Here is an 8,690-nt window from a genome sequence, read left to right as displayed (position 1 = left end):
GTGTACCTGAGCAGTCCTTAGCAGTCTGGCAACTCATCGAAAAACATAAATTCTATCAGCAAAATTTTATTTTTTCTTAAAATTATACATTTTTTCTCAATAAACATCCCACCATATATTATAAGAATGCCCTAGGAGGTATATCAATGTCCTTTGTGCCTCCCTAGCAGTCCTTTGTGCCCCTAGGAGGTATTTTAAGATTCTTTGTACCTCCCTAGCAGTCCTGAGTGGTCCTGCAACTCATCGAAAACATAAATTCTTTCACTAAAATTATATTTTTTCTTACAATAATACATTTTTGTCCATTAACTTACTACCATATATTATAAGAATGTTCTAGGCGGTATTTTAAGGTCCATTGTGCCTCCCTAGCAGTCTTTTGTGTATCTGAGCAGTCCTTAGCGGTCGGGCAACTCATCAAAAGCATAAATTATATCACCAAAATTATATTTTTTCTTAAAATTATACATTTTTTGTTACTAAACATACTACCATGTATTATAAGAATGCCCTCACAGGTATTTTAAGGTCCTTTGTGCCTCCCTAGGAAATATTTTAAGGTCCTTTGTGGCTCCTTAGCAGTCCTTTGTGCACCTTAGCAGTCCTGCAACTCATCGAAAACATAAATTCTATCACTAAAATTATATTTTTTCTTACAATAATACATTTTTGTCTATCACCTTACTACCATATATTATAAAAATGTTCTAGGAGGGATTTTAAGGTCCTTTGTGCCTCCCTGGCAGTTGTTAGTGCACCTGAGCAGTCCTTAGCGGTCCGGCAACTCTTCAAAAACATAAATTTTATCACTAAAATGATATTTTTTCTTAAAATAATACATTTTTTGTCACTAAACATCCTACCTTGTATTACAAGAATGCCCTAGGTCGTATTTTAAGGTCCTTTGTGCCTCCCTAGCAGTCTTTTGTGTATCTGAGCAGTCCTTAGCAGTCCGGCAACTCATAAAATTTTCACCAAAATAATATTTTTTCTTAAATTTTTTTTTTTTTTTCACTAAACATACTACCATGTATTATAAGAATGCCCTAGGAGGTATTTTAAGGTCCTTTGTGCCTCCCTAGTAGTCCTTTGTGGCTCCTTAGCAGTCCTTAGCAGTCCTTAGCGGTCCTTAGCAGTGTTTAGTAGGACCGGAAAAAGAGAATGTGAGCGGTTGAACACGCCATTAGGAGAAACTCTTGTTCATCCATCCTATTTAGATCGCTGGAGTGATGATTTGTCCAATATTCCAGATCTAAGTGAAAAGGACATTTATAATTATTTTGTGTATAAATTAAACACCAAACGTCAGTTGAAGTCGAAGGTCATGTATGAGGATAGACACGTATACAATGTGCAGGTAAATTTTTTCATTGTATTAATTTAAAATATGAATCCATATGTTATCTTTATTATTCATATGATTTAATAGTTTTTCATGATTTCATAATATTGCTTCCGGGTCAGTCAGATTTAAACTTTAATTGCCACATCCTTGGCCTTGGGTCAATTTCCCATATCTATAATCTACAATTTCCAGCGGTAGTTACACTAGCGTTAGTTAGAACTTAGATAATGACAAAGTATTTTTGACAATTATAACATAAAAAACTTAACTGGATGTTTTTCCAGGATTTTGGGAAGTATGACTCGCACCCCAGTCATCGAATTCAGCACTGGCCAGGTGGCCCATGGCCAGTAAAATTTAGTTCGCGCAAGTGAAAATTTTAAGGCAATTTAATAAATATATAGTAGAATTAATTCGAAACTGGAACGGGCTTGTAAACCCATGAATTTGGGAATTAAAAAATCCTGGTCTTATATATTTCCAAAGAAATTAGAATTTTTATTCAATATTTTTATTTTGTATCTCAATTTATATTATTTTTATTTAGGAATATGACCGTACGTATATCGTCTATAAAATAAATTAAAATAAAATAATTATGTTCATTTTTTTGTAAATAAATTAAAGTTATAAGACGTTTAATTTACTACTTCATCATTGCATTTATTGAATAAAAAAGGTATGACTAGTCTCAAAGAATGCGTATTTGATTACGTTTATATAATAGGCTAGATGTACATGATTCAAATGCAGTTAGAACTTTTGACTGACAGTTCAGGACAGTACTATTTTCTAAAGATATCATGACTCTCATTATATAGATTGTGACTTCCTATAAAATTGTAATTTTTTGAGAAAATCAATGTCCTGTTCAATGTACTAATTATTCTTACTGCATGATTGTATGATGAATTGTTTTAAACAAATAATCATCAAATTAACATGAAATTGGTGTTTAAATTGATAAACATTTATTTTTCAGGTAAATGAGACAGATGAAAACCAAAGTCACTGTTTTGTGAAATGTAAAGCTATTCCTTCAATGCCAACAACAAATAAGAAACAGTGTCCAGACTACAATGTATGGGTTATGCTCTCAAAGATGACTGGATGTATAAATTCCGCAGAATGTAGTTGCACTGCCGGGTATGTACATATATATATTTAATCTGTATACATGTCTTGTCCAATGAAATTAATTGTTATTTATATATATTGCCACACAGATGAAAGATAATAAGATTCAAGTTCAAATTTAAGTATTAATTTAATTACAATCATACATTTTGGCACTAGGAATGTCGCCCATTTCACAGGTATATTACTTCTTGTAAGTGGGGAAATTTGGAAATTTCATTACAACACATTCAAGTTACACACCTTAGATGAGTAAAAATTATTTCAAGAAATTTGGTCTTTTAGAATTTTTTTTATTAACTTAAGATCTTAAATGAAAGTTTTCAATATTTAATAAATAATTTACATGTTTTGTGCGATTATTTATTGATTTTGCAGCATCAATCACTATCTTTCTACTGCGTTACCAATGCAATAAGATGTATTTATGTATATATTGACCGCCTTTTGGTAATTTACGTGGATTGTAAGTGCTGTTTGCAATGTGTAAATTACTTTCTTGTTTGCTTAAAAGTATTTAACTTGTAAAAATATATTTTCAAAATTTTCATGAAATTAGCATGCTGCTTGCTAATTTAACCTCACGTTTCAGTTAAGGTGAATAATATTTTTTATCAAATAAAATATATTATTTCTTGATTTATTTAGGGAAGGAGAAGGCTGTAACCATGTCGCGGCCCTCCTTTATGCCATTGCAGACATAACCGAGAAGAAACGGGATGGAAAATTGGCACCCACATCAATGAAATGTACATGAAGCAATCCACGGAAGAGGAAACTGACACCTAAAAAGACACAGGACCTTACATTTAAGACGGTAGTTCATGGTAAAGAAAGTGTTAGGAAAAAATTGCCAATTCCTGTATATGACATTAAAAAGCTAGTAGATGTTGAAAAGTTCAAAAGTTCAAGGACAAGCTTCTAAGTCTAAATTCAAATGCAGGGTGGCTGAAGAACTTTGAGTTAAAATCAGATCACATTTTTTTCCAAAACTCCATGACATAAAATTTAACTATAGTGATAAGGTGAATCTGGAAGGAGTAATGGAAAGACAATTCTTTAGTACATACTTTGACTCATTGAAAATTACATCAAGTGAATGTGTCAGTATTGAATGTCTCACTAGAAATCAAAGTGGGTCAGATTTATGGGCAACTGCGAGAGAAGAGAGGCTAACAGCATCAAACTTTGGAATTTGTAAATTAAAGAAATGTACAAAACCAGATGCGACATTGAAAGACATTTTGAATTACAGAACATTTGATACTATCCATACAAAATATGGAAAGAGCCATGAAAATGTGGCTAGAAAACATTATGAAAGATTTATGAGAAAATCACATCCTGGACTTACAGTGAAAAAATGTGGACTGCTAGTGACACCAGATTATCCCCATCTTGGGGCAAGTCCAGATGGATATATTAACTGTACTCACTGTGAAAGCCACAATGGTTTACTTGAAATTAAATGTCCATCTTCTTTAAGCTGGAGAATGAAAACACCAGAAGAGTGTGCAACTGATTCAAAGTTCTTTTGTGTTTTACGTGATGGAAAGGTTACTTTGAAACAAACTCACAATTATTATTATCAGGTTCAAGGGCAACTTGGAATAAGTGGACGGAAGTGGTGCGATTTTGTTGTTTGGACATGTGTTGGAATATCAGTGGAAAGAATCTTTGCTGATAAGGTATTTTTCACAAATCATATGGTGCCTCATTTGAATGACTTCTATTTAAAAGCATTTATTCCAGAACTCTTCAGTTGTCGTGATCAACGTGGAATACCATTGTAGTTCAATCATCAACGAGGACTAGCATTGTAGTGCAGTGTTCAATCATCAACAAGAAGTACAGTTGTAACAATTTATACTATACTTATAGTTTTCACTGAGAAATGTCATAGTGTGTTCATTGAGGACAGAAATACATTTTTAGGAACTTGAACTGTATTCAATGAGGAATATCAATAAACTGTTATGTGTTAAATGAGGAATATCTTTTAAATGTTTTATAATACTGCATGTTTGTAACTTTGTTTTTCAATGGATAATCATGGCGTTTATTTAGTTTAATATACACAACTGCTGTTGATTTATAAAGAAATTTCGCTTTATATTCCTCTAAAAATGGTGCTTGCTGTATTATAAATTGGTTAAAAATATTTCAGACAGGTTATATGGCCGGATATAAAGGGTTACAAGTTTGCAATATGACCCTCACCTAGCGGCTCGGGTTATATTTACAAACAACAGTTTATATAGGGCCATATAACCTGTCAAAAATCTTTATAACTTATAATACAACACTGCTGCTGTCACTATATAACTATATATAATATATATTATATATAATATATATGAAGAAATCTCACATTTTTCTCTAAAAAGATGCTTGCTGCATTATGAATATTTCTTACAGGTTATATGGCCCACAACCATATATATACAGTTATATGCAATATAACCCTCGCCTAGGGGCTTAAGTTTCAATATTTTCAAATAACAGATTATAACCTGTCAATTTTTTTTAACTAATAGTATACCATGAGAGTCAAAACTCAAATTATTGTATGATATTTCAATGCTCAAGGAATTACCTTAGACAAGTTTTTCTAAGGTAATTATTTTAATCTGTGTAAAATGAGGAATATCATTATAATATGAGGAATATCATTATGATGTGATATACTGTGCAGTTGAAAGTGAAATTATATTTTATAATTATCACAGTGAAATTATGTTTGATAATTTTTACAGTGAAATAATATTTGATAATTTTCATCATGAAATAAATTATAATATTTGATAATTGTCACTGTAGTCAGACTATTGTATTTAAAGGCAGATGAAAATAATAATTTATAACTACATGTTAACTGAATTAATGACAGGAATAAATTCAGCTGTATGTTTAGTTTGATCCTTTAGGAGAAGCAATCATATTACAAGTTATTAGATGCTTTAGCTGCAAAGAGTATATTACTGCATATAAAGTTTGTTATAACAAATGATTTTCTCTTTGTTGTTTATTATGCATACAATATCGGTCAATATTATATTTTGAAAATGTGACAATATGACATCTTTTTAATAATATCTGACAATCAAGGGATGCAGTCAGAGTGTCGCTTAGCCAAGGTCAGTGTCACCTGTACTGTCAGTTTATGTTACCAGTACTGGTCAGTTCCAGGAAGCAGACTTTAAAATGGTTTAAATATAAGCAACATGATTTGTTTCTGAATAAATGAAAGAGAGAAAAATCAGAATATGTTGAATGTATCAAAATTTATTCAAACAAGAGAACAGTGAACAATCATAAACCATACATGTGACTTCATTCATTTACATAATTTAGCTTTAGATACTAAAATCAGCAGTCTCAAAACATTGAACATTTTATACATTATATACATTATATACATTATTATTAAATATACATTATATACATTCTAATCTCTGATGGTAGCAAATGAGTTCACCCATATAATAAGCAGTGTACATTTTGGCATAACTAACGGTTTACACATAATGTAACTAGGACTACAGAATTTCAGTGAGGGACTAGAGGAGGTTGTAGATTTGTTAATTTTGTACACAGTTTCCATACTTTTGATGCACGCGTAGACATAGTTATAGGCATTACACCTTGAACAATTCTGAAATTTTTGATGCGTTCCATTTGCCTTTCGACATGTATTCTTGCGTTGGCAATATCTCTTGTTTGTTGCACTTCCCTCTTTGAAAATTTACAATTAGAACGTTTAAATGGGGGCATTATAAGTTTGATTCCTTTAGGTGTTGTCAAGTCCGAAATGGTGAAGCCTTTGTCAGCCATTATTGAATCTCCTTCTTCGCACAAATCAATAATTCCACATTTTTTTGTCAATTGTTTATCACTAATTGATCCAACCCATAAGTCCGACACAAAAGTAACATGGCCAGAAGGACTAATCCCAACTAGAGATTTCCATGTATTGTGCGATTTATAGTCACTATACATCATGGATTTCAACTGTAAGGAACTGGATGTTTCCGTTCTTATTTCTGTGCAATCAATAATTACCCTGGTATCCTGAAATTTGTCCCTAAAAAGTTTTGGCATATTTGCTTGCACTACCTGCTTTGATGGCCACGTTATTAAAAAGTTTAACTTCACATCTAAATAGTCTATCCATTTGTTAAGCAATCTACTGCAAGCAGTAGATGAAATGCAGATTCTTGCAGCTAAATCATCCACTAACAGACCTAATCTCAATCTCATCAGGACCATAAAAAATTCATCAATAAGTCGAAGAGAATTCGGACAGCCTCCACTTGGTGTTTTGGACTGCTCTCGCACATCTGTCATTTCCTCGAATAATGCATTAAATGTCCCTTTATTAGGTATACCTGTATAAAAGTTTAACTTGGATGGATTGTCCATTACATCTTCAAACACTAAAAAGGGTAACACTGTCTGTTCTGCGGTGTCTTTCAACTCAACTTCAGTCTGTGTCCCTATACTTCGACAAGTCCGCACTGACTCGGTCTGTGTGCTTGTTGTCACCATCTGTGTTTACGTCTGTGTTTCAATCATCCTAAAATGTAGACAATTTAATGTAAAGATTGAACAAGTGATACTTAAAGCTGCAGAAACAGTGTATTTCTTTTAAATTCAATATTCTGTTGCAATTACAGAAAATGAATGATTAAACAAGTAGCTCTTTGAATAAAGATTTTATGCCTAACAAATCTAAGAGCTCACTTAACATACAAGTAGACCATGGATCAAACCCAGGACCCTCGGAATACAATTTCCCATCTTGTAACCTACAGACTGAGCTTTCCTGTCATTTATACATCTCCCCTTATAATAACAAGACAGACTCAATGATTTCTATACATTTTTTACAGTGAATGCTGTTTTAATTGATTAATTCTAGCATGGTAACAAATAAGAGTTGGGAAACAAATTTCATCAACAGTGTAAATAAAGGGAAAACTAGTTTTGTGTTTACCTTACTGCACTTGGCGTTGGTACTGGTTCACATGTGTAGTCATGAAAATTTAGCGACACATCAAGGCACGACTGGTTGCATTCCTGAATGAAAGAACCAGGTTCTTCACATTCTGTCTGGACTTCACATTCTGCTTGGAGATTCATAAGATCCATGTCAACCGGTGTTGCAGTGTAAAGGATTTCATGCTCAATCTCATCTTGTTCATTCTCATTCAGACTCTAAAAAATAATAAACACAATATTACACACTAACATGACATATAAGTTGAACTTGAAAACATATTATAAGTAGTAGCTTATATTAACATGCTACATTTGTTTGGTTTAGTTAAAAAAAATAACATAAGAAAATGAAAACAATTTCGGAGTGCATTACAGTACAATTAAATATTTTTAAATGTTTACAAGTGAGAGTCAAAAACTGCCTGGGGGCTTAACTGCCTCTTTTCCATTTATTTGAAACCTGTCGGAGAGTGTATGATATATTTGATAAATAAACCCGTATTACTTCCTCTAAAGGGAAATTTTACCGAAACTTGGTCATTTGTAAATAGCATTTAAAATCAAATGTCGCTCACGATAAAAAATGAATGAACGTAGCCTATCGAGGTTGGAAAGATTTTGTCAGTTCCAGAAGCAGTTGGAAATATTGTTGGAAGAGTATGTAACATGGACGGCCCCCTGCGCTCAACAAAATGTTCACTACATAGCAGTCGGTTTTCATTCCACTGAAAACTTTTCAATACCGTCCGACATCTTTGAATCCACACACGTTTAGTACGTTTATTCTGAGGAAAACGATGCAGGGACACTGTTCTGCCGTCAATTCCTTTTCCTCGATAGATTCCCTTACAAGCACAACAGTACTTCAACGATTTCTTCTTTGGTTTCATTTTTAATCAGCTGATTTGTGAGCTACTCAGTCGAGTGTGAACAAGGTAAACAAATAGTCCCCGGAAGTGAAAAAAATTTCTGAGCATGCGCATACGGAACAAATAACGATAACTCGTCAAGGGAGGCAACTTAGTTATGGGAAAGGACTATATTGCAATGAGAGATTTAATGTATTTCCGGATTGAAATATAAAAGATAAAATAGAAAAATTGTTGTATGATATCATCGGTTGAGCATAGCAAAGACAAAGTGTGTATTCATTGAGAAGGTTTCTTTATCTCATTTACTTATTATAATTATATACCTCTGTTAATTA

At 32.6% G+C, this 8,690-nt stretch overlaps 2 protein-coding genes across 2 annotated transcripts; one reads left to right on the top strand and one right to left on the bottom strand.

The window, feature by feature from the left end:
- The first annotated feature begins 1,154 nt into the window (after positions 1-1,154).
- On the top strand, positions 1,155-4,811 carry LOC132720513 (uncharacterized). Its single transcript, XM_060704667.1, has 3 exons — positions 1,155-1,357; positions 2,328-2,491; positions 3,131-4,811. Exon 3 carries the CDS (start codon positions 3,526-3,528, stop codon positions 4,273-4,275), a length of 750 nt encoding a protein of 249 aa, XP_060560650.1. The 5' UTR covers positions 1,155-1,357; positions 2,328-2,491; positions 3,131-3,525; the 3' UTR covers positions 4,276-4,811.
- A 958-nt stretch (positions 4,812-5,769) lies between these two features.
- LOC132720512 (uncharacterized) lies at positions 5,770-8,048 on the bottom strand. Its single transcript, XM_060704666.1, has 2 exons — positions 7,479-8,048; positions 5,770-7,058 (listed from the first exon to the last, which is right to left on the bottom strand). The coding sequence occupies exon 2, from the start codon at positions 7,028-7,030 to the stop codon at positions 6,032-6,034; it is 999 nt and encodes a 332-aa protein (XP_060560649.1). The 5' UTR covers positions 7,031-7,058; positions 7,479-8,048; the 3' UTR covers positions 5,770-6,031.
- Between the last annotated feature and the right edge of the window lie 642 nt (positions 8,049-8,690).

This window comes from Ruditapes philippinarum, unplaced genomic scaffold (assembly GCF_026571515.1).
Source record: "Ruditapes philippinarum isolate M1 unplaced genomic scaffold, ASM2657151v2 ctg1183_1_1_1_1, whole genome shotgun sequence".
Taxonomy (NCBI): Eukaryota; Metazoa; Mollusca; class Bivalvia; order Venerida; family Veneridae; genus Ruditapes; species Ruditapes philippinarum.
Note: the sequence above shows the minus strand (reverse complement) of the source record. Positions and strands in the feature narration are given on the sequence as shown.

What these genes read in the sequence shown, in the direction of transcription:
- LOC132720513 (XM_060704667.1), top strand. Translation starts at nt 3,526, where the DNA reads ATGGAAAGACAATTCTTTAGTACATACTTTGACTCATTGAAAATTACA.
- LOC132720512 (XM_060704666.1), bottom strand. Translation starts at nt 7,030, where the DNA reads ATGGTGACAACAAGCACACAGACCGAGTCAGTGCGGACTTGTCGAAGT.